This window comes from Chrysochloris asiatica, unplaced genomic scaffold (genome assembly GCF_000296735.1).
Source record: "Chrysochloris asiatica unplaced genomic scaffold, ChrAsi1.0 scaffold00025, whole genome shotgun sequence".
NCBI classification, from domain to species: Eukaryota; Metazoa; Chordata; class Mammalia; order Afrosoricida; family Chrysochloridae; genus Chrysochloris; species Chrysochloris asiatica.
Window position 1 is genome coordinate 13,889,830 of NW_006408543.1, and position 24,869 is coordinate 13,914,698.

Sequence of the window (24,869 nt, forward strand, 5' to 3'; positions counted from 1 at the left end):
ATATATGTTTCTGTTTTAAGAGTGAGAGGTTGCTAATTAAAGTCTTATTGTGTCTGGCTCTGGCTAAGCCGGTTACAGTCTATGATGGACATCAGTTGAAGAAAAGTTAAAACAACAATGATTTTTAGAAATGGTTCTCTCGATTGAGCCTTTACGATATGCCTGCTACTGTGCTGGGCACACAGTCTCCTCATCCAATCCCCACAGCGACCTCGGAATGTGGGGACTCTCCATAGCTCTACCACAGGGGAGAAGTCACTTCAAAAAAGGAAAGGGAACGACCGGCGGCTGGGGCTTTCGGACCAAGTTTTGTTTGGGTTTCATTTGGGTTTGTTTTACTTTTTATTTGGAAATATTTCCTAGCTTATAGAAAACTTGCAAGAGTATGAACAACCATGAGACCAAGCACAGACTGTTTACCTAGATTCACCGTCGTTAACATTTCCCCTCCTTACTTAGTTCTCTCTCGATCGCTTCACAGTCATTTGAGAGAAAATTTTAAAGACAGCCAATAATCCAAGAAGCTGGGTTATATGAAGAAAACTGTAACATTAGGATTTGAGGAAGACTCATTAACAACCTGCGATATGCAGATGATACAACCTTGCTTGCTGAAAGTGAAGAGAACTTAAAATATTTACTGATGAAGATCAAAGACCACAGCCTTTGGTATGGATTGCATCTCAATGTCAAGAAAACAAAAATCCTCACCACTGGACCAATAAACAACATTCTTATCAACGGAGAAAACATTGAAGTTGTCAAGGACTTTATTCTTCTTGGATCAACTATCAACACTCATGGAAGCAGCAGTCAAGAAATCAAACTACATATTGTATTAAGCAAATCTGCTGCACAAGACCTTTTTAAAGTGTTGAAGAGCAAAGATGTCAGCTTGAGGTGTGCCTGACCCAAGCCATGGTATTTTCAATAACCTCATATGCATGCGAAAGCTGGACAGTGAAAAAGGAAGACCATAGAAGAATTGATGCTTTTGAGTTATGGTGTTGGAGGAGAATATTGAAAGTGCCATGGGCTGCCTAAAGAACCAACAGATCTGTGTTGGAAGAAGTGCAGCCAGAGTGCTTCTTGGAGGCCAGGCTGACCAAACTTTGTCTCTCGTACTTTGGACGTGTTCTCAGGAAGGACCAGTCTCTGGAGAAGGATCTCATGTTTGGTAAGGTGGAGGGTCAGAGAAAAAGAGGAAGACCCCCAGCGAGATGGATTGTCAAAGTGGCATCATCAATGGGCTCAAGCATGGCAACGATTGTGAGGTTGGCCCAGGACTGGGCTGTGTTTCGTTCTGCTGTGCATAAGGTCGCTATGAGTTGGTACCAACTTGATGGCACCTAACAACCACAAAAGAATGCCTCAATACACATTTCCTAAGTGTTAGTATATTATCTGTCAGTATATTTAACACTGATACAATCTCATGTAGTGTCCAGATTCCAATTTTGTCAATTGACCAAATACCCTTTGATGTTTGCAAGTTGCTACTGAGTTGCTTCCAACTCATGGTGACCTTGTGTGTTACAGAGCTGGACTGCTCCACAGGGTCTTCTTGGCAGTAGCCTTTACCAAAGCAGATTGCCAAACCATTTCTTCCACGGTACCACTGGGTGAGTTCAAATGCTAACCTTTAGACTAGCAGGTGAGCACAAACTGCCTGCTGGAACTCTTTAATGCCCTTTATAACGTTAGCAAATGCGATAGCAAAGGATCCTAGGAATGCATTTCCTTGGCATGCCTCCTTTAATCAGGAGCGAGTTTTGGCTTTTTTACATTCTTTTGTCCTAGGTGGAGCTGCAGGCTAGGAATAAGGAGTTAGTTAGCATCAAGCTCTGTGCCTGGTGTGGCGCTCTCGGATAAGCATTAAACAGCATGGATGATTTGGATCACAAGGTCATGATCACAAAATCAAACTCAACAGCCGTTCCTTGGAAACCCTATACAGGGTCACTATGAGTCGAAACCAACTCACTGGCACTTAACAAGAGCAAAGTAAGCCGAGGACTTTTTTTCAGTATTAGGGTTATGGTTAGGACTAAGCTTCATGTTATTTATTGTACTACATTGTCCAAATCTTCTGCACAAGACCTCTTTAATGTGTTCAAGACCAAAGATGTCAGTTTGAGGACTGAGGTGAGCCTGACCCAAACCTGGTATTTTCAATAGCCTTGTATGCATGTGAAAGTTATACACTAAATAAAGAAGACCAGAACAATTAATGCCTTTGAGTTATGGTGTTGGAGGAGACTATAGAAAGTGCCATGGGTTGCCCATAGAACCAGCAGATCTGTGTTGGAAGAAATGCAGCCAGAGTGCTCCTTGGAGGCCAGGATGGCCAAACTTCGTCTCTCATACTTCTGACATGTTGTCAGGAGGGACCAGTCGCTGGAAAAGGACATCATGTTTGGTAAGGTGAAGGGTCAGAGAAAAAGTGGAAGACCCCTAATGAGATGGATTGGCCAAGTGGCAGCATCATGTGACTCAAGCGTGGCAACAGTAGTGAGGTTGTCTCAGGATCAGGAAGTGTTTCGTTTTGCTATGCATAAGGTTGCTATGCGTCGGTACCGACTCAATGGCACCTAACAACAACAACAACAAATGGTATGCCAGAAGAACAAACAAATCTGTGTTGGAAGAAGTCTAGCCAGAATGCTCCTTAGAAGCCAGGATGGTGAGACTTTGTCTTTCATACTTGCGACAAGTTATGGGAAGGGACCAGTCCCTGGAGAAGAACATCATGCTTGGTAAAGTGGAGGGTCCAACAAGATGGACTAACACAGTCACAGTAACACTGGGCTCAAATGTAACAATGATGGTGAGGATGACGCAGGACCAGACAGTGTTTCCATTTGTTGTACACAGCGTCGTTATGAGTCAGAACCAACAGCAAGAACAAAGTATGTTCTAGATGCTATGGCTACCTAAGGAGACATCCCCAAACTTGGCAGCTTAAAGCCATCACTGACTATGCCCCTGAGTCTTTGGGTCAGGAATTTAGAAAGGTACCAGAGCAATGACTTATCTCTCTTCTAAGATGCCCAGGGTCTCAGCTGGAAGACTCAAACATCTGAAATCACCCAAGGGCTCATGCACTCAAATTACTGGCAGTCTATCCTCTCTGTCCATTGGGTCTCAGCTCCTCTTCAGCTAGACTGGTTTTCCTCCAACCTTGTAGCTTGGTTCTAAGGGTGAGTGTCCTGAGAGAAAGTTAGGGTCAGTAGAAAAGAAAACAAATGTCACTTCTTGATGCAGAGTGTTCAGTTTCTGGAAGAACATATGAGATCAGAAAAGAAATGCTGTAGTTATTCTGGGAAAATATAATTCACCAGAGTATTATATTTTAATAAAAGATTACATTAAAAGAGAAGCAGAGATGGAAACTAATTGAAATAAACAGTTATCTGATATTATTAACCAAATTTCTAAGTAAAATCAATGGGAAAGATTTATGTGGTACTTTATCTGACCCAAAGGCACAAAAAGAAATAAAAGTAACTGGAAAATGCAAAAGGAGAACTCAGTCCTAACATATTAACAAGTACGTTGTTGCTGTTATGTGCTGTTGAGTTGGATCCAACTCTTAGCCACCAACTCTGTATAGGGTTTCTGAGGAGCGGCTGGTGGATTTGAACAGCCAACCTTGCAGCACAAACTAACTTTGCAGCCCAGCACCAGGACCCATAATGACTATAATAAATGTAAACATATTAATTTTTCCAACTAAAAGACAAAGATCATTATGTTGGAATAATAAGAACAAATACCCAAAAAATGCTGCAGACACAAGACATTTTTCAAACTAAAAGGCACAGGTAGGTTAGAAATGCAATGATGAAATATGATTTATCAGGCAGGCAGAGGCAAACCAAAATAAAGTTAGGAATGGAATCTTAAAATCACAGAGGATAAAGAAATAAGAAAAAATGAATCATGGAATATGAGTACACAAAGTATCAAAATAAATATATCAAAGAGGATACAATGTATCAAAATAAAAGTATAAAAAAAATACATATGCATTTAACATACAGTCTCAAAGTGTTTCAAGGAGCCATTGACAGGTAAATTAAATGTCAATTGTGGTTGGAGATTTTAACATACCCCATTGAGAAATTGGAATCTCAATTAAAGAATCCACATATATTAAAGAACTGAATAAAATGGTAAGTTCAAACTATCACATATTTAAACAGACATACACATACATGTTTTAGAAAACATGGAGCAGGTATAAAATAGATCCTATATGCTATAATATATATTATATATTATATATATTCTGTAATATATATATATATATATATATAATAGCATATAGGAGCTCTGGTAGCGTAGTGGTTATGAATAGGGCTGCTAACCTCAAGGTCAGCAGTTTGAAACTACCAGCTGTTCTGCGGGAGAAACCCTGTACAGGGTCGCTATGGGTCGGAGCCGACTCCACAGCACACCACCACCACCATATGCTATAAAGAAAACTTCAATAAATTCCAAATTATCAATATTACACAAATCATATTCTTTGGTCAAAACTAAAATAAAATTAAAAGCTTTTAAAAGTATAACCTAAAAATTTAAATCTATTTAGTAATAAAATGATATATTACTAATTACCCTTGGGTTAAAAAGAGAATGATCTTGGAAATGAAGCAATATCTAGAAGGGAACCACAATAAAGATAGTAAATATAAAAAAAAAAAATGCAGGACATATTCTGTTTGGTATTAGATGAAAAATTTAACATGTAATATATTTATATGGAGACTGGAAACATTTGAAAAAAGGGGGGAGAGAGTGAAATATCTATCTTAAGAAAATTAAGACAAGGTCAAGAGAATAAAGCCAAAGAACTAAGGAGGATGAAGAAAAATTAATAAGCAGAAACCAATAAAACGTAGAACTGAAACAATAAAGATTAATGAAACCAAACGCTGGCTCTTTGAAAACATTAATTAGCTACACAGATCTCCCTAGCAAGACTTATCTAATATGTAAATAAAACACAGAACCAAAAAAAATAGGGAGGGGGGTGGATCATTTTAAAACAGAGATTTTTAAATAGTAAGGAAGGGCCATTATGAATAACTTGTAAATTTAGAAGATTTTATTTTTAATCTTAGATATAAATTCCAAAATTGACTTAAGAAATTCAAAAATTTGAAAAGGCCTATCCTGGTGTGGCTCTGTGGGTTCATGTGCAAAGTCGTTTGAACTGCGAGGTCAATGGTTCAAGCTCACCAGCAGTTCCTTGGAAACCCTATACAGGGTTGCTAAGGGTCAGAACCGACTCGATGGCACTTAACAACAGCAACAACAACAAATGAGTATTTATAAAACTAAAGTGTCCCCCAAAACTCCAGAGTTAGCTGTGGGCCCTGCATCCTTTCCTCATGAAAAGGGGTCCACTTTCTTCTGCATGGAAGTAATGGTACTGTCAACCTAGTGGTCAAGAACCCTGGCTGGGCATTCCCTGGCTTCAGCCTTCGGGACAAGGATGAGCAATCCTGGCCAGAGTCTTCTGGGGAACTGATATGGACACCAAAAAATCAATATGGTCTTTCCTTCCAATATCATGAGTAGTTAGAATGAAATAGCCTGGAGTTGCAGTGATCTCTTTTGGTCCCGTTCTAGAGATCCTTCTGAGAATAAAGCAGGAATGCAGAACTGTAACAGAGACAAAGAAAGGGGTCGGATAACCCACTTGACGCTGCTGGATACAGCCATGCCTGAAATCCTTTCCACCTTTTAGAACTCCTATTCTTCAGACACAATCAGTATTCTTTTTTTTTTTTTTGCTTCAGTCCATTTGAGTTTGATCCCTGTCACTTGTAACCAAAAGAGAGCTAAAGAATGAAAATATGGGAGAGAAGAAAGGTCCTAGACTTTAGAGTCTAATGGTCTTAGATTTAGAAAGCACACTAAACTGCCATGTTCTTCAGTGTCCACCCACCTCACAGTCAGTGTGACATTACATGAGGCCATCCAGGGAGGCACTTAGATGACAATTATCCCATGTCTGTCTCTCTCACCGGACCAAGATCCCCTGGAAGCCAAGACCTTGCCTGACTGATCCCAGCCTGACCTAAGCACCTGCTCACTGAAGATGTCGGCATGCTAACAAAGGGTACCATGGCACTGTAGGGTAAGTGCAAAACCTCAAGTTTGGTTTGCACCCAAGGTCGGTGGTTCAAACTCAGCAGCCACTCCTTGGAAACCCTATACTGGGTCACTATGAGTCAGAACCAACTTGATGGCACTTAATAACAACAACAATAATGGCTACTCTAAGGAGACCTAGTGGTACAGTGGGTTAAACATCAAGCTACTAACTGCAAGGTCGGCGGTTCAAACCACCAGCAGCTCTGCATTGAGAGAGGAGAAAGATGAGTCTGTCTGTTCCCATAAAGATTTATAGTCTCGGAAACTCTGAAAAAAAGATTTACTCTTCTCTGTTCTGTAGGGTAACTATGAGTGGAATTGATTGAGTGGTAGTAGGTTTCACTTTGGTGGCTTCTCTAGGGACCTTGGTGGTGTCGTGGTTAAAGCGCCTACCTGCTAAATGTAAGGTTGACAGTCGGACCCATCAGCTGATTAGCTGGAAAAAACATGTGGCAGTCTGCTTCTTCAAAGATGCCTGCCTTGGAAACCACACAGGGCAGTCCTACTCAATCCAATAGAGGGCCAATTTGGGTCCAAATCGATTGGACGGCTTTGGGTTGAGTTTGGTGGCTGCTCTGCCAGAAGTCACAGGGCAACCACAAACTGACGCAACTCCAGCCACATTTTGATATTAAATACATAAAACTCCAGTGAGCTGAATGTGGAAGCAAACCTGAAGCATTGCCGTGTTTACTTAGAAAAGCTTCCCATTGGTTAATGGTGGGGGGAGGGGACCACCAAATGGGAAAGACACTTGACCCCCCCTCTAACCATTAACCAGCAAGGAAGCTGGAAAACAAGATTTATAAGCAGCTACACCTGACAGCTTACTGGACACCTTTGAGAATCAAGGACAGTGGGGTCCAGGACAGTGGGACTGAGCCACAGCCCATAGACGACCGTAAGTAATGACTGAACCCTCGGCCCCCAGACCAAATGAGTCACTGCAGCCTGCCTGCTTCATATCTAGACATGTGTAAGCATATATATACATACACAATAATATGTATGTAGATAGATGACAGATGGGTAGATAGGTGTAGGTAGGTAGATAGATGATGATGATGAAGATAGGTAGGTAGATAGATAGGTAGATAGATAATGTTTTTTGTGTCTGTCTGTCTGTGTGTGTGTGTTAATGGACATGAGTAAGGCAGAAAGCAGTGGCCTCAGAAGCCACACAGAGGATTTTCCAGCCTGTGGCTCATCCACAGAGACTTGAACTCCCCTGTGGCTCCTATCTCTCAGGAGCTGACCCTGAGGTCTGTCATTAAGGACCGTTAGCTGCGGCCGCTGAGGTTCCTAAGCCACCCTGACAGCAGAGTCAGAGTGTGAGCAAAGGGCCCGGCAGCGCCCCTGCTGGAAGACATCAGCCTCAAAGCAGAGCTTGGCGGCCATGGCTCCTCCCTGTGACTCCGCCGGCCGGATGCTACTGATGGAAAAGAATCATCCACGGTATTGCATGATCATGACGACAAATGCGTAGGGCCTAGGATGGGGCCTGATTTACAGGAGAGCCAGTGGGCTTTTACTCAGAAAGGAGGGCATGCTCAAAATAAAACTCGTAAGTAATATTGGTTATGGTTGGTTATGTGCCGTTGAGACAGGTCTGACCCATAGCCACCCTGCATGGGGTTTCCGAGGCTTTAAATCTTTACAGGAACAGAAAGCCTCATATCTCTCCCACAGAACTGCCGGTAGTTTCAAACTGCTGACCTTGAAGTTCGCAGTACTAATCTGCGTGTCAACGAACCTCTTCTTCCACGTGGCACGGCTCTGAAGCCAGCTCTGGATGGGCCTAGCTACCTCAGTGGCCTCCTCTGTAAAATGGGCCCAGGACGACCCATCGAATGAGGTCGTATAAGCAAAGCATTTACTCCTGGTGTAACACTATAGGATAAGCACTGGACTGCTAACCGCAAGGTCAGCAGTTCGACCCACAGTTGGAAACCCTGTACAGGGTTGCTAGGGGTCGGAACGGACTCGGTGGCATTTAACAACAAGGCATTCACAACCATCTTGGAAGCTGGGTAGACTTTTTTAATTCAGACATTGGGAAGTTACTCAACACTGAAAGGAAACAGGTACAGAACCTTTCCAGAGACAGTGGGGAGAGATGGGCAGGGAGGAAAGGGAAAGAGGCAGGGGGGGCGGTTAGGAAGCACACGTGTGGCAAGCCCACGGGGCTCCAAGCTTCACGCTACACAGACGGGCAGATGTGGTGGTAACAGAGAGTCCACTGTGGGGTGGTCAGGGTGGTAACTAAGCAGCAGTCCCTGAACAGACCTGGGGCCTGGGGCCCCAAGGACATGAGGGAGTGATCCAGGCAAAGCGGTCCAGCCCAGGAGGCTCATGGGGTAGTGTGAAGCCAGTTCATCTTTGTTCCCAGCCTGGCCCAGAACCAGCTCTGCAAACATTGGGGAAGTAACCTACTCGGCCATTGGCAGAGGGAGTAGAGACTGGTGTAGGTGGGAGGAACCCCAGATGCCCAGCATGGCTGGGGTTGAAGCTTCGATGGGCCAGATTTGAGACTTGCCCACAGGGACTGGGTCAGCAGGACTCCCTGGACCATGGTATTGGGGCTCCACTTAGTATGGATGGTGAAGAGTTACTGAACGTTTTTCAGCAGAAGAAAGGTGAATTGGCATGAACATTAGAAAGATCTTACAGGGTGTTGCCCGTAAGTTACCACCAGCTACAGAGGAGAGCTGGGCTGAAGGCGCTTAGCAGGACATGGGGTAGGGGGCTCTGCTCAACCTAGGAGCCCTGCCCAGCCCCAAACTTGGGCTGTGCACTGGGACTGGAGTAAGGAAACAGACCCCAGAAGAAAATTAGCTGACAGTGTTTTAATGGGCATGCTGTAGTTTTTACACAATTAACACATGTCTTCTATGTTTGTTTATCAACTGTTCCCTGCCCTAGGAGGTATTTTTGTAAACAGTGCTGTGCTAATTTTTTTAACAGCAACCTGTAGGGACAACAACAAAAAAAAATTGGCATAGCAAAAGGAACGGGGCTCCAGCCAGGTCTCCTTAGGAATACACCTGGAGGGGAGGAAGCCTCTGACAAACAAACGCAGAAAGCTATTTGGGTGAAAAACAGCAATATGCCCAACAGGCAAGATGAGTAATACTAATAGCTCTCTTCCATACCGAGGAAATTGGGATAAAGAGATTAAATCGTCTGTGCCATGTCGCTGCGATCCTAATCCTGTTTAGTTTACCATGAAACCCAAGGAAGTGGAAAACTTGTCTGGTGGACACCAAGAGACGCAGTGGCCCCAGCAAGAGCCCAGGCCTGGACTGCTGCAGTCTGCAGCCTGGAGACCTGTGGTTCCCCCAATGGAGAAATGTGTGACTCAGAACAGGGGGCACCTCGCACTCGTGACTGAAGAGAGGTTGGGAGAGAGCTGAGGGGGTCAGTAGTGGGTTTCGCTTTCTGTCTCCCTTGGGGATTCCAGGGAAGGGGCCTGGGGATGTTCTGAAGCAGTGGTTCCCTCAGTTGGGGGTGTACAACAGTCTCTTTGAAACTTGTTTAAATGTGACTTCTGGTCCCTCCTGGGTTCCACAGGTGGGAGGTGCCAGGAGCCCTGTTTAAGTGGGCACATGATTCACAGAACACAGTGCTGGGGAATACTGGTTAGATATCCTGAGGTCGGGATGTTGTTATGGTTATGTGCCATGGAGTCGGTTCTGACTCATAGTGACCCTGTACAGGGTTTCCGAGGCTGTAAATCTTTACAGGAGCAGAAAGCCTCATCTGTCTCCCGCAGAACAGCTGGTAGTTTCGAACTGCTGACCTTGAGGTTCGCAGACTGATTTATAACCACTACGCTACCAGAGCTCCTTGAGGTGGGGATAATGTCTCCTTTACTGGTGTTTGGTGAGGGCTATAGAGAAGAACATAAGCACAACACTTAGATCAGTGCAGGGCGCCAACATCAAAACCAAACACGTTGTCTGCCAGCAAGTGACTTCAACTCATGGCCAGTAGGTGGTACTGAGGAGAACCACCCCCGAGGGTTTTCGTGACTATAGTCTTTACAGAAACAGATCACAGTGAGGGTGGGTGGACTTGTATCACCAACCTTTACTTTAGTAGTTGAGGACAAACTGCTCTCTCCACCCAGGGACCTGGGTACCTAGATGGAGCTTGGTAAATAGTAGCTGGTTGGAATTCACACCTTTAGATGGAGAAACTGCAGCCCACATCCCTGCCCTGGCTTGCTGCAGGTCACACAGTCACTGCGGGGGAAGGAACGGGGCTCCAGCCAGTTCTCGTATCCCTTGCCCCACTGGCTGGGTAGTCACATCTTCTAACTGGCACTCCTGACTTGGCAGGGCCCAGCCTCCCAGGGCAATGCTGCTCATCCTATGCATCTGCCTTCTCTGGCTGCCCACCAGTGGCCTCTGGGGCATCCAGGCTGAGGACCCCAACCCTGAAGTAGACACAAGACGTCCTCACCGGAGCCTGGCCCCAACCAATGTTGACTTTGCTTTCCGCCTGTTTAAGCACCTGGTAACCTTGACTCCCAACAACAGCATCTTCATCTCCCCTGTGACTGTCTCCATGTCATTGGCCATGCTGTCCCTGGGGGCTGGGAGCTCGATGAGGACCCAGCTTCTCCAGGGTCTGGGCTTTGACCTCACCAAGGTGCCTGAAGCTGAGATCCACCAGGACTTTCAGCACCTCCAGTACCTCCTGGAGAAGCCGAACACCCGCTTGGAGATGGTCCTAGGCAATACCTTGTTCTTGGACCAACGTCTGAAGGCCCTGGAGTCCTTCTCAGCAGGTACCAAGCGCTACTATAAGTCAGAGGTCTTGGCTATAGATTTCCAGGACTGGGTCAAAGCCAGCAGACAGATCAACGAGTGTGTCAAGAACAAGACCCAAGGGAAAATTGTGGACTTGTTCCTGGAGACGGAGAGCCCAGCTACTCTAGTCCTGGTCAACTACATCTTCTTAAAAGGTACCCCATTTAGATCGGGCTCATCTACCAGTTCCAAGAATAGTAATAGCAGGTTAGTCCCCATTGCTTTTAGCCAGAGCTCCTTAGCAGGATGGTTTGGGAGCCATTAAATCATCTCACTTACTATAAGGCAGAGGAACTAAGAGTTTACACTCAATCAATATTCCAAAGTCAGAAAACTCAAAACAATAAACCAGGAACCAGCTCATGGGTGCCCAGTCTCTGCCCATAGCTCTCACCTTCTCAGCCTCCCAACTCTCTGCTATCTCCACTAGGAGCCATTACTGAGGGGCTGAGGGGTTGAAGCTGGTTCAGAACAGTGTGGAGTCCCTGAGGCTCTGGCAGTGGGGTAAAGAAGGGTGTTTGGGGCTATGTATGCTCTGGTCACCTCTAGGCAGCTGAGAAAAGATAATTCAGGGCTTGAGGTCAAGGAAACCAGAACACTTGGGACCTGCTAGACCCAGGGTTCTCCTTCATCTCCAGAACCAGAGAAAAGGGGGCTCTGGCAGGACTCAATCCATGTCTTCAAATTTAAGAGGGCTCAGACACTGGGGTTTAATAATAGAGTTCTCCCCTCTCACCCAAAAGTCCTAGATTCAATTCCCAGCCAATGTTCCTTTGTACATAGCTGCCACCTGTCTGTCACGGGCGCTCATATGTTGCTATGACGCTGAATAGGAAGAAAGGCTTGGTGATCTACTTCTGAAAATCAGTCAATGGGATCCATATGGAATACAACGGTCCTATCCCATTGCACATAGGGTCGCCGTGAGTGGTGGGCCAACTGAACACCTGCTATTTGGAATAACCTTAGATGGGTTCAGCAGGGGAGTGTTACCATCAGGCAGGCTTGGCCTGGTCTAAAAAATAATTTTCTTGCTATCAGAGTTGAATTGGAATAACGGGAGATTCTTTCTGTGAAGGGTGCAAATTCCTCATCATGAAGCAACCCCACTGGGCTGGCTGACAACTTAGTTGAACATGGGAGAGAGAATTTGAAGCCAGTTGGAGAGATGAAGCAGGTGCCCTTGAAGGGATCTTCTCAACCTGACTTGGACACACCTGCCTGAACCCCACTACCATCGAGTCAGTTCTGACTAATAGCAAAGTAAAGGACAGCGTAGAATTGCTCCAAAGAGTTTCTGAGACTAGAAATGTTTATGGGAGCAAAATGCCTCATCTTTCTCCTGAGGAGCAGCTGGTGGATTTGAACTGCAGACCTTGCAGTTATCAGCCCAGAGCTTAACCCACTGAACCAATAGGGCTCCTTCCCAGTGCCCAAAATAAGTGCTTTGGGCCCAGGAAATATGATTAGTACCCAAGAGGGCACACAATGCTATCGGGATCCTCTAGGGGGCAATGGGAACAACTCTCCCTAAAAACAGTCAACGGGGCCAGCGGGGCTTCCTGTCTGAGCCCCTGCAACAAGGACGCCAAGGGGTGGGAACAGAGTGGGTGGGCTGAGCTCTCAGCCCCCATCCCCCCTTTTTTTTTTCATTTTTCTTTTTAATGTGCCATCAAATAAGTTCTAACTCATAGCGACCCTGTGTAGGGTTTCTGAGCCGTGTCTGGTTGAACTGGCAACCTTGTGGTTAGTAGTCCAGTGCTTATCCTACATAAGAACCCTCCTGGAGACCGGAAACTCACAGCTGAGCAGCACGAAAACAACCCAAAACCCTTTGCAGCAGAGTCCACCCCAACTCAGGGAAACGCCCGTGTGGTGGAGACTTGCTCCAGCCATAGGATGTTCGCGACTGTCACCTTTCTAGGAACAGATTAGTAAACCTTCCTTCCTAGGTTCCCCTGGGTGGGTCTGAGGTAAAGTCTGGGCTCCGTGAATCCCTGGCCCCGAATCCAGTTGTAGAAGATAGTCTCAGAAATCCTCCCATCCTTGAAACGCAGGGGAGACTGAACCCCTTTAAGCCTTTGAGAATGTCCTATTTTACCAGGAAAGGTGACTCTGGGGGGGGGAGGGGGGGCATGCAGCCGCCGAGAGGGAGGGCTGCTGCTCGTCCCCGCTCCACAGGCATTCCAAACCCTCCCCCCCAGGCACGTGGGAGCATCCCTTCGATCCGGAAAGTACGTCGGAGGAGGACTTCTACGTGAGCGGGACGAGCACGGTGAAGGTGCCCATGATGTTCCAGTCGAGAGTCATAGCGTACCTTCATGACTCGGAGCTACCCTGCAGGCTGGTCCAGCTGGACTACACAAGCAATAGGACCGTCTTCTTCATCCTCCCAGACGAGGGAGAGATGGACACGGTCATTGCAGGGCTCACCAGGGACACCATTCAGAGGTGGTCCTCAGCTCTGAGCTTGGGGTAAGCCCCGGGCCAGCGGGGCATTGTCTGTAGTAAATGTGCTCCCAGAAAGTGGGCGGGGTATGGAGATGCTTCCGGGTACCGCTCTGCCCACAGGCTCCTCCTCCTGGCTGGGAAGTACCCAGAGGCCATGGGGCTGGCTCCCTAACCCGTCCACAAAGAGTGGTCACTCCCCTCTCCCTGTGAGTTTAACACGCTTTGTGTCAGCACAAGGGGACCCTGGTGGCACAGTGGGTTAAGCTCTGGACGGGTAACAGAAAACTTGGAGGTTTAAACCCAAAGAAAGATGAAGATGCCGGCTTCCGTAAAGGCTGACAGCCTCGGGAACCTTCTGGGGCTGGACCTATGGGGTCACTAGGAGCTGGAGTTGACTCAGTGGTAGTGGGTGGGGCTTGGGTCTGTTACTATCACACGTCTAGCATCATTTCCTTAAACAGAGTTCACCCCCCCCCCAACTTGTCCATTTTATTATCTGACTAAAGATTCGGAAGGCCCCCACCTCATGAAAATACAGTGAAAATGCCTTCCCCACCCACCCGTAGTGGTTACGAATCGGGATATGAACCTTAAGGTCAGCAGTTCGAAACTACCAGCCGCTCCACGGAGAAAGATGAGGTTTTCTACTCCTGTAAAAATTTATAGCCTCGGAAACCCTGTACAGGGTCGCTATGGGTCGGAACCGACTCGACGGCACTTAACAACAACAACAACAACACCCAGCATGGAACCACTGCAAAGCCGGTCACCGGTCCTCAGATCCATCAATGAATGAGGAAGGGAGGACAGAGCAGGTGGCTCCCTCTAGGCGTGTGGTGGGCTGCACCTTTGTTGTTATTGTTGTATGTTACTGAGTCGGTTCCAACTCATAGCCACCCTGTGGCTTCTTAGGGTTTCTTAGAGGGGCAGGAATCCTCATCTTTCTCTCTCAGAGCAGCTGGTGGGCTCGAACAGCCAACCTTATGGTGAGCAGTCCTGTGTTTACCCCACGGAGCCACCAGGACTCCCTAATGCCGAGGGTGAGGTGGGAATTCTTACTCCATCCGAATGATTTCCGCCTCCTCCCATTAAACAGACCCTTGCGGTTGCTTTCCTCCACCTATAGTCATGCGCTTTCTCCACTCTCACGTCACCCAGCATCACCCTCCAAGCCCCACCATTTCATGGGGGCCAGACCCTGGGTTCAGCTGGGACCTGGCAGCAGCTGAGAACACTGACCTCCCATTCCACAGCATCCTCCCGCACCCCGCTGCTCTGACCCAACTTCCACTAGATGGCGCTCTCAGCGGACTGAAACGATTTCTCCAGGGGCCATTTTCTTAAAAGCCCAAAGCTAGAAAATCGGAACACAGATTTGGTCTGAATGTATCATAGGCCAAACCGGTTTACCAGAAGACCTGGGAAGAAACGAATGTGTGCTTCCATTCTGTCTGTTGCTCTGGCCCTTCCCCTGTCCCCCAAAGGAAGGCCAGGCTCCGCAGAGGACTGAATGGACCACATGGGAGGTGGGGGTCTGGTTGAGAAGGGGTGGCCCCTGTCCACATCAGGTCCAGCAGCAGGACCACCTAACCCACTTGCTTGTTCCCGAGCAGCCTGGTGGACCTGCACATCCCCAGGATCTCAATTTCTGCAACGTACGACCTCAAGGACACACTGGTACACATGGGAATAGTGGATCTCTTTACCAGCCAGGCGAATTTCTCAGGCATCTCTCAAGAGTCCCAGCTGAAGGTGCCAAAGGTAAGTGTCTCAGGAGCCCCTCTTTTATTTTCTCAAGGTCCACAGTAAAAATCATAATAATTGGAAGCCACATTGAGCCCAGTCAGTGTTGGAAAGCCCCTGGCTGAAGCCAGCTCCTCATTTTACAATGGGGTTAACCAAGGTTCAGCAAGAAAGCGTGACCTCCCCAAAATACAGGAAGCGAGTGTCAGGGGCGGGTCATGTCTCACATCAACCATCCTGACAGACCACACAGAGGGGGCTCTGTGGAATGTGAAGTTGTCATGGTAATGAGAAGAAGCAGGTAAACTCAGAGGCAGTCAACTTGAAGCCACATTGAATCTTCTCCCCCGTGATGTCCACATTATTAGCCATTGATCCATTCAGACAATGAAGGATGATCACCACAGTGTACTCCTTGGTGCTGGGCACTTGCGTGCCTCCACCACCCAGACACAGCCCCTCACTCACCCCTCTTCAGTCCTGTGGAGAGACAAAGCAAGAAAGGGGGCAGGAGACAGAGGAGGCACATCAGCTACCTGCCCCCAGCACAAGGATTTTGTGACGATTGCAGAACCTGCCACCCCAGTATGTATGCACTCAATGAATGGCGCCCTATGGGGATGAACTGAGTCCGTACCGGTACCTCCTTAGGTGGCTGGGCACTGTTGAGTCAATTCCAACTGAGAGCAACTCCTTGTAACAGAGTAGAACTGCCCCATCGGGTTTCCTAGGCTGACCGCCAAGTCTGTTACCTGCTGAACACTTAACCTTTGCAGCATCAGTGCTCCTTATCTCCCTGTGGGGTGGCATTTTTCCACTTTCTCAGAAGAGAAGTCTATTTGGGGCCCAGGAAAGATGAAGAGCTTGCCCACGGTCACATGGTAAGAAGGCACAGTTGGCCATTTGACCTCAAGCTGATTTGACTCAAAGCTTTATATTTTAAGACATATGAGGAGCTTCAAAAAGTGCATGGACAAAAGGAATGAAAAGATGATGGATCTTCTCCATGAGCTTTTTGAAGCTGCCCTCTTGTACATAGAGGTTCCAACCCCAGACAGTCTTCCCAGCCACGCGTGCCTGCTTCCCGGAGCCCAAGAGCCTCCAACTCCTTGTTGGAGTCTCAGTGAGCACACTCACTTACTGTCTGCTGTTGGTTTCCATCAAAGCCTTTGAGTGAAGCTAGTCAAGCATGTGGCAGGCACCAGATTGTTAGGTTGTTAGGTGCCATCAAAGTCAGTACCAACTCATAGCGACCCTATGCACAACAGAATGAAACATTGCCCAGTCCTGGGCCAACTTCACAATCGATACTACATTTGTGCCCATCGCTTATGCCACTGTGCCAGTCCATCTCATTAGGGGTCTTCCTCTTTTCCTCTGACCCACCACTTTACCAAACATGATGTCCTTCTTCAGGGACTGGTCCCTCCTGATAATTTGTCCAAAGTATGAGAGACGAAGTCGGGCCATCCTGACCTCCAGGGAGCATTCTGACTGTACTTCTTGCAACACAGATTTGTTTGTTCCTTTGGCAGTCCATGGTACTTTCAAAATTCTCCTCCAACAGCATAACTCAAATGCATCCATTCTTCTATGGTCTTCCTTATTCACTGTCCAACTTTTGCATGAATATGAGGTTACTGAAAATACCATGGCTCACACATTAGTCCTCAAACTGACATCTTTGTTCTTGAATACGTTACAGAGGTCTTGTGCAGCAAATGTGCCTAATGTAATATGTCATTTGATTTTTTGATTGCTGCTTCCATGCCTTCTAATTCTGATCACAAAGAGAGATGTTCCAACACTCAGAGATGACACCATGGGGTCTGTTTGGGCATCACCTGAGTGGGAGGTTGGGAAAGACAGACCCTTGTTTCTCTGTAGTCCAAGACTCAGTAAGGCGTACCCAGTGTGGACTTTGGAAGTCTTTGATCTGTATGGACTCATTCTGACCTTTTCATAGGGAGGAAGGGAAAAGATAGGGCTGGTGTGTCCCTAAGTGATGTCTTCCTGCGTCAGGGGGGTGGGGCGACTCTGGATCAGACACCTCAAAAGGGGGCAGTGTCTTAGGGTCCTTATGTTGTTGTTACGAGTCCATTCATTTCTGGACTCATAGCGACCCTCTACAAGGTTTCCGAGAAGCGGCTGGTGAGTTTGAACCGCCGACCTTGCAGTTCAAGCCAATCTTGTGGTCCAGTGCATTGCCCTGCAGCACCACACCAAAACTCCAGGGTCCTACTCTATCCTTTAGGGTCATTGTCAGAATTGGCTCGATGATAGCAAGGTCTTGTTTTTCATTAAATTGGGTCCTGTTGTAGGACCCTTATTATAAGACCCTATTTAATAAAAAGGAGTCCTGGTGTGGTGCTGTGGGTTAATGCACTGGACTGCAAGGTTGCTTTGAACCACAAGGTGGGCAGTTCAAGCTCACCAGTTGCTCCTTGGAAACCCTATACAGAGTTGCTATGAGTTGGTACCAGTTCATTCAACGGTACTTAACAACAACAACAATTTAATTAAAAATTTTTAATGAAATTAGATGGCCATATCTTTCTTCTGCAGAATGGCTGTTGGGTTCAAACCACTGTCCTTTGGGTTAGCACTTTGCAATCCATCTCCTGGGGGCCTTCCTCTTTTTCTCTGACCCTCCACCTTACCAAACATGAGATCCTTCTCCAGCGACTGGTCCTTCCTGACAATATGTCCGAAATATGATAGACAAGTTTGGCCATCTTAGCCTCCAAGGAGCACTCTGGCTGCACTTCTTCCAACACAGATCTATTGGTTCTTTTGTAGCCCATGGTACTTTCAATATGCTCCTCCAACACCATAACTCAAAAGCATCAATTCTTTTATGGTCTTCCTTATTCACTGCCCAGCTTTCGCATGCATATGAGGTTATTGAAAATCCCATGGCTTGGGTCAGGTGCACCTTAGTCCTCCAGCTGACGTCTTTGCTGCCAAGGCCCCTACTTAATCTTTGTGGGTACTATCAAGTCATCATGGCGGGTCCTGCCTCATTCTCACAATTCTCCCTGTGCTTGGACCCAATGTGTCAATCCTTCTCCTTGAGTGAGGGTCTTTCTCTTATCTACTTTACCAAGGATGAAATCATTCTCCAGGTACTAGTCCCTCCTGGTAACAAGGTACATGAGACTACATCTCATGGTCTTCACTTCTAAAGGGCATTCTGACTGTACCTCTTCTAAGACAGATTTGCTCCTTCTGGTAACCCACGTTGCATTCAGTATTCTTCACCAACACCGTCATTCAAATGCATCTACTGTCTCCATATAGGACCCTGAAGCAGTGTTATTTCTTGTAGAACTAACAGATGTTGGTACTCCTGGTGTGGCACAGTAGGAGCAACACTGGACTGTGAACCACAGGGTTGGCAGTTCAAACCTACCAGTGGCAACTCATAAGCCCTATACAGGGTCGCTATGAGTCAGAACCGACTTGACGGCACTTAACAACAACAGATGTTGGGTGCAGTTTCCTGGGATATCACAAAGCAGGCAGGCACTAAGTGTCTACACATCTGCATCTTTGGATGGGATCTTTAAAACAATTAATTGGATGTGCGAAAATTTGAGTGTGGTGCCAGCAGCTCTTTTTGAGCCTCAGCTTGCTTTGAGTGGGTGAAGAATTTGGGGTCGAGGCACAGCTATCATTTCTGGGTCATTACAGAGCCTCAGGTCTGAGCACGTGTCCCGGGGTTGTCCCTTCTGTAAGAAGCCAACACCACCTTCCATAGAACTAAGTGTGTGAGGCAGGCAGGCAGTTCCTAATGTCTTGTACGGGCCAACCACTTGCCTCTGGTCCCCATATTCAACAGGTGGTCCACAAGGCTGTGCTGCACCTGGACGAGACTGGCACAAAGCCTGCCACCACCCCTGGGGGTGCTCCAAACCTGAGGGCCTTGTTGGCCAAACCTCCCATCATCAAATTCAACCGGCCCTTTGTCATCGCCATCTTCGATGACATGACGTGGAGCAGCGTTTTCCTGGGCAAAGTTGTGAACCCCACCTGAAGGCACGCCCCCCCGGAGCACTGGCACCATCTGACTTGGGGCTCCAGGGACCCCACAGGAACATTCTGGGGAGTGGGAGCTGTTCCCACCTTCTCCAGGTTCTCTGCCATCCAACCAGGGTCCTCTCTCCCTTTTCAACATCTTGTAATAAACAGTTGTTCTTGCAGCTCCGATGGTGTGTGTGCTGGGTGGGAACAGAATGAACATTCATTCCCAGAGGCATCTGAGGAACAGGATGACTAGTAGTATGGTAGTTAAGCCTTCAGCTGCTAACTGTAAGTCAGGGAGTTCGAACCCATCAGCTTCTCCTCAGGAGAAAGAAGTGACTGTGTGCTTTGTAAAGGTGACAGCTGGGAGACCCTCTAGATCAGTTCTGCTCTGTGATACAAGGTCACTAAAAGTTGTGTAGTTTGTTTGGAAAGCATAGACTTGGTACCCTGAGAGCAGCCGCTCCTACTGCCAACAAGGCTGCCCCTCCTGCCTGGCAGGTGTAGGTGTAGGTGGATGCATCTCCCTAGAACACAAGTCCATGTGGAGGAGCGGAGTGTGGGGAAGAACCAGGCATCAGAGTAAGAAACGAGATACTGAAACCCCATGACTTTCCTTTTAAGGACCCTTGGGGACCCCTGAATGGTGCTCAGCCACAAACCAAAAGGTTAGTGGTTTGAATCCACTTCAGATTTCTTCTGGTGGTTACCCAATTCGTCACTGAAAACCCTGTGGGGCACAGTTCTCCTCTGACACACTCGGGGGCGCCATGAGTGGAATCTACTCATAAAACTCATCCACTGAAAACCCTGTGGAGCTCTGTTCTCCTCTGACACACACAGGGGTGCCATGAGAGGGAGTCACCTCAACAGTAAGTGGTTTGTTTTGTTTGTTTGTTTGTTTGCAGGTGGGGTGGGGTAGGGGGTAGGGGGCATTGGGAGAGATTGGACTGTTCCTGGAATCACACCTGTGGGGCTGAGAGTTAAAGCCCTGTGTTGGATAAGCAGTAAGTGCCACAGAGAAGGATGGGTAAAGATTTGCCAGACACGTGAGATGGTGCTAGCATCCATTGGTTTCTCATTACACAAGCCGTACTGAAGCCAAAGCGCTGGGGGTGAGCCCGGCATGGGGCTCTGCCCTAAACCAATCAACCAGGGCCCTCACAGTAACCGGAACACTATTTCCACTTACTGCATGACATGTCCTTGACTTCACTGGTTTAGTATGATTTTTTACAGGAGCTCTGGTAGCGTAGTGGTTACGAATGGGGCTGCGAACCTTAAGGTCAGCGGTTCGAAACTACTAACTGCTCCGTGGGAGAAAGATGAGGCTTTCTACTCCCGTAAAGATTTACACCCTCGGAAACCCTGTACAGGGTCGCTATGGGTCGGAACCGACTCGACGGCACTTAACAACAACAACAACATCTTTATAAGTCCAACAGAGAGTTTATAATTTCCCTCTTCTCTAATTCCACCCATTGGCTATACCTTTCTCGTGTGTGTGTGTGTGTGTGTGTGTGTGTGTGTGTGTGTGTGTAATTCCGGTGCCTTTTTAGTTATGAATGGGAATCTAGAATACATTAAAAGTGACATTTCAAATCAATGAGGGGCATGTTTGGGAACAACCAGGTAGTCAGCTGGAAAATGAGAATTGGAGCTATTTCCACCGTACATGTGAGGCTCCATCCCAGATGGGCAAAAGTAGAAATACCTAGCATTGAAACCATAAAATAAAAAGAAGCATGTGTAAAGTGTGAACTATTTTTTTTTTTTAGGGTTTATTTTTATTTATTTATTTTTTAATGTTTTATTGTGAATTGTGTGATAGTTTACATGGGAGAACATTAGCTCATCCTATCATATAATCATGTCATTGCCATGGTTACAATTCCCTCCATGCATCAACCAACCAAAGGCCTGCCCCCAAGTCATCAGCACACAGCCCCTCTCCCTCTCTGGGTCTAAAGTCCCCAGCGGCTCCGTCTCTCCACATCATCGTCTCTGCCTCCATCTCTGGCGTCACTGTTTCTCTGGGTAGGGTCCCACTCTCCGCTCTTCTCCCTTGATGGTCCCACGGACCTCCGCTCTTAGACTGCAAAGTCAATCACTCGCCTCCTTTTGCTACAAAACATCTACCTTTACATTTCCTACCCTCACAAGCAGTCCTGATAACAATTATTCACTATTGTATCACAAGAGACCGATCCACATTTCCTTTCATCAGCCCCGCCTAGACAGATTGGATACTACTCAGTGGAGATTCTACCTTCCTCCATGCCCTCTGGATCTAGGCTCCCTCTTGAAAGCTTGTAAGCCAGTCACTTCTTGCCTTTGTAGCCCCCCCACCCCCGCCATAAAGTGTGAGTTATTTTATAAGCTTATCTCAGTAGGAAAGACTTGTCTAGGAATGCTAAAATATCCACATGCCATTAAAGAATGAAAAATGGATAGATTCATCACATAAAGATATTTTAGAATGTGGCATCAGACTTAGAGGGAGACTCAGTAACAATCTATGATAAGTAGATGATGCCGCCTTACTCAGACTCTTGGTGTAGCACTGTAGGATCAGCACTGGACTGCAAACCACAAAGTCGGCTGTTCAAACCCACTACTCCTTGGAAACCCCATACAGGGTCGCTATGAGTCAGGACCGACTCGAGTACTTGGAACATGAAACATGGAAAACCTGTCCTTTCTCGCCCATACAAATCCTTTTAGGGACCCTAGTGGGTGCCTTGAACCCACCATCTGGCACTCTGTCCCTATAAAGATGACTGGCTAAGAAACCCTAAGGGGTAGTTCTACTCTGTGAAGTGGGGTCAAAGTCAATGGCAAGCCCCCACCCCCACCCACTCCTTTTGACTGCCCCACAGGAAACACTTATCCCAACACAGCTTTGCCCCTGAGCCCCTCAGGTGAGGTGGACTGCTGGTACTCACCAGACGTCTCCCCCATATGACTGCCCACCGAAAGGACTGGCCTGTGTTGCCCTGTGCTGGTGGCAGAATGGGTCAATCTGCCCCTGATCAGGTGCCCCTGGAGCCAGGACAAGGCAGGCAGGGCACAGCCTAGAATCCACGCAGGGACTCAAAACACCAACGGGGGAGGGGCGAGAGGCACAATGTGTCCAACACTGGGATGTTGCAAGGTGTGAGGAAGCTTTCTTCTCTGAAACCCGGTTATACCAGTAACTGATCCCAGGACACATTTGAGAAGTCTGTGGACCTCACCCTGATAGGTGGCTCTCAGAACTACCGCCTCCTGCCTGAAAGGATTCCAGGTACTGGACTCTTCTATCAGATCAGCCCCGGTCTTTGTCTACAGAGGTGTGTGGTCAGCTGAGACAGAGTGGAGACTGGAAGTCAGCTGAACCAGCTTTCTTCAGGTTCCTGTCCTTAATACAGGGATGGGGAACCTTGTATCTGCCAAAATTTATAACATCATCACAGACTATACAAAATTAACAACTTCAAAATTAGCCTGCTATATTTGGTCAAACATCTAATTAACTCACCCTTAATATGCGCTGGACTGCAAAGTTGGTTTGAACTGCAAGGTCAGTGATTCAAGCTCACCAGCCGCTCCTTGGAAACCCTATACATGGCTGCTATGGGTTGGAACTGACTCGAAGGCACTTCACAACAACAATGTGATGGCTAGAGTACTAGTGTGGAGCTGTGGGTTCATCCACTGGACTGCAAGGTCAGTTTGAACTGCAAGGTCAGCGGTTCAAGCTCATCAGTCGATTCTAGGAAACCCTATTATACAGGGTAACTATGAGTCAGCACTGACTGGATGGCACTTAACAACAACAATGTAATGGCTGGAACTGCGATTGCCTTGGCAGGGCCAGACCAAATGATTTCATGGGTCATACCTTCGAATCACCCATGGGTCTGAGCCTGAACTTCCTCAGCTGTGAAGTCAGGGATCTGGGCTTACCCCAGAGGTTCATTGTGTCTCTAAACCCACAACAAATACCACTCATTTCATATGGCTCAGTAGGATACGCACCGGACTGCAAGGTCGGTTTGAACCACAAGATCACTGTTCAAACTCACCAATCGCTCCTCGGAAACACTGTACAGGATCTTTATGGGTTGGAACCAACTTGACGGTACTTAACAACAACACATTTATGGAGTTCTGCTGTGGCGCTATAGGATAAGTTCTGTAGGGTCATCGTAACAAACTAGCAAACCCAGCAGAGAGACAACTGGAGTGTGTGGTGGGAGATGGGTTTGAACCACAAGGTCCACACTCACCAGCGGCTCCTAGGAAACCCTGTACAGTGTTGCTGAGTTGTAACCGACTTGACAGCACTTAACAACAGCCCACCAGGAAGAAAGTAGTGGGTGTGCAGTGAGAAAACCCGGCAGTGGCAACATTGTCTAACTTCACAAAGGAGGGAGGAGACCCTCGCAAGTATCCACAGCCCCAGGCTGAGAGCTGTGAGACAGAGGTCAGACACACCTCCTTCTACCAACATTTCCACCAATTGTGACACCAGCCGCCTCTCCCACCACACACCCTCTGTCTGTCTGTCTGTCTCTCTGTCAGCTGGGTTCTCTTAATTTGCTGCAATGGCTGGCCCTACAAAACTCACAGAACGTACCAGAGACTATGGGGTTTACAGGGAAGTCACTGATGACAATCAATTCTGGGGTTTATCAGGGAAGTCACTGGTGACAATTCAGAGTCAGGGACAACTCAAGATACAGTTCCCCAGCCAGCAGAGTGTATCCCTCAGTCCCTGGGCCCCTAGGGTTGGTCTCTGTCCTGCTCAGACAAGCAGGACAAAGCTTTCTAGCTGGCCAGTGAGCACCCACTCTGCCAGAAAGCCTTGGTTTGAAGGCTCTCGGCTCTCTCCGTGGGTTGGTGCACCATGGTCATTACTTTGCTCTGTGGTCTGCGGAGCCCACTGCCGCCACTTGTCTGTCACTGTTGCTCGCTGTCTTGTGCCATCTCTCGGGTGACAACTCTGTCTTCTGGGTCTCAGAGGCTCTCAGTGCAGGGACTCTGGACACAGAGGATGCATGTCACTTCTGTCTCTTCTTCTTGGTGGTAGAAGTAAGGTCCCTGCTGTCTCTGGGATGGCTCATTTTAAGCCTGTTGTTGTTGCTGTTGTTAAGTGCCATCGAGTCGGTTCCGACCCATAGCGACCCTGTATAGGGTTTCTGAGGAGCAGCTGGTGTGCTTGAACCACCGACATTGCAATTCAAACTGACTTTGCAGTCCAGCGCATTAACCCACAGCGCCACACCTAGACTCCATTTTAAACCTAGCAGGATGGTAAAACTAAGCAATCCCCTCATTAGGGTTCCATATACCTTATTTGCATGGTCCCACCCCAACAAGGAGTCCTGGTGTGGCACTGTAGGTTAATGCACCAGACTGCAAAGCCATTTGAACTCCAAGGTCGGCGGTTCAAGTTCACCAGCTGTTCCTTGGAAACCCTATACAGGGTCACTATGGGTCGGAATCGACTTGACGGCACTTGACAACAACAACACCCCAACAAAGTGTCATGCACTTTAATTTGCATTATAGTATTAGCAAGCCGTCCAATCCCCTTGGTGGGCCACAAGCACCTATTAGCAAAACCCACCTAATTGTTTGGTGGGAGTTACAAGACAAAGGTTAGAAAAGTCATATGAAAGTGAT

The 24,869-nt window shown here is 47.4% G+C and overlaps 1 protein-coding gene across 1 annotated transcript; it reads left to right on the plus strand.

Annotated features, from left to right (window-relative positions):
* Positions 1 to 10,527: 10,527 nt before the first annotated feature.
* SERPINA6 (serpin peptidase inhibitor, clade A (alpha-1 antiproteinase, antitrypsin), member 6) lies at positions 10,528 to 19,212 on the plus strand. Its single transcript, XM_006839550.1, has 4 exons — positions 10,528 to 11,137; positions 13,187 to 13,457; positions 15,047 to 15,194; positions 19,018 to 19,212. The coding sequence occupies exons 1-4, from the start codon at positions 10,528 to 10,530 to the stop codon at positions 19,210 to 19,212; spliced, it is 1,224 nt and encodes a 407-aa protein (XP_006839613.1).
* The last annotated feature ends 5,657 nt before the right edge of the window (positions 19,213 to 24,869 follow it).

Excerpts from the sequence above, each read along its gene's own strand:
- SERPINA6 (XM_006839550.1), top strand. The coding sequence starts at position 10,528 with ATGCTGCTCATCCTATGCATCTGCCTTCTCTGGCTGCCCACCAGTGGC. Across the intron at positions 13,458-15,046 it reads TCCTCAGCTCTGAGCTTGGG|CCTGGTGGACCTGCACATCC; the intron begins GTAAGCCCCGGG and ends GTTCCCGAGCAG. Across the intron at positions 15,195-19,017 it reads CCCAGCTGAAGGTGCCAAAG|GTGGTCCACAAGGCTGTGCT; the intron begins GTAAGTGTCTCA and ends CATATTCAACAG.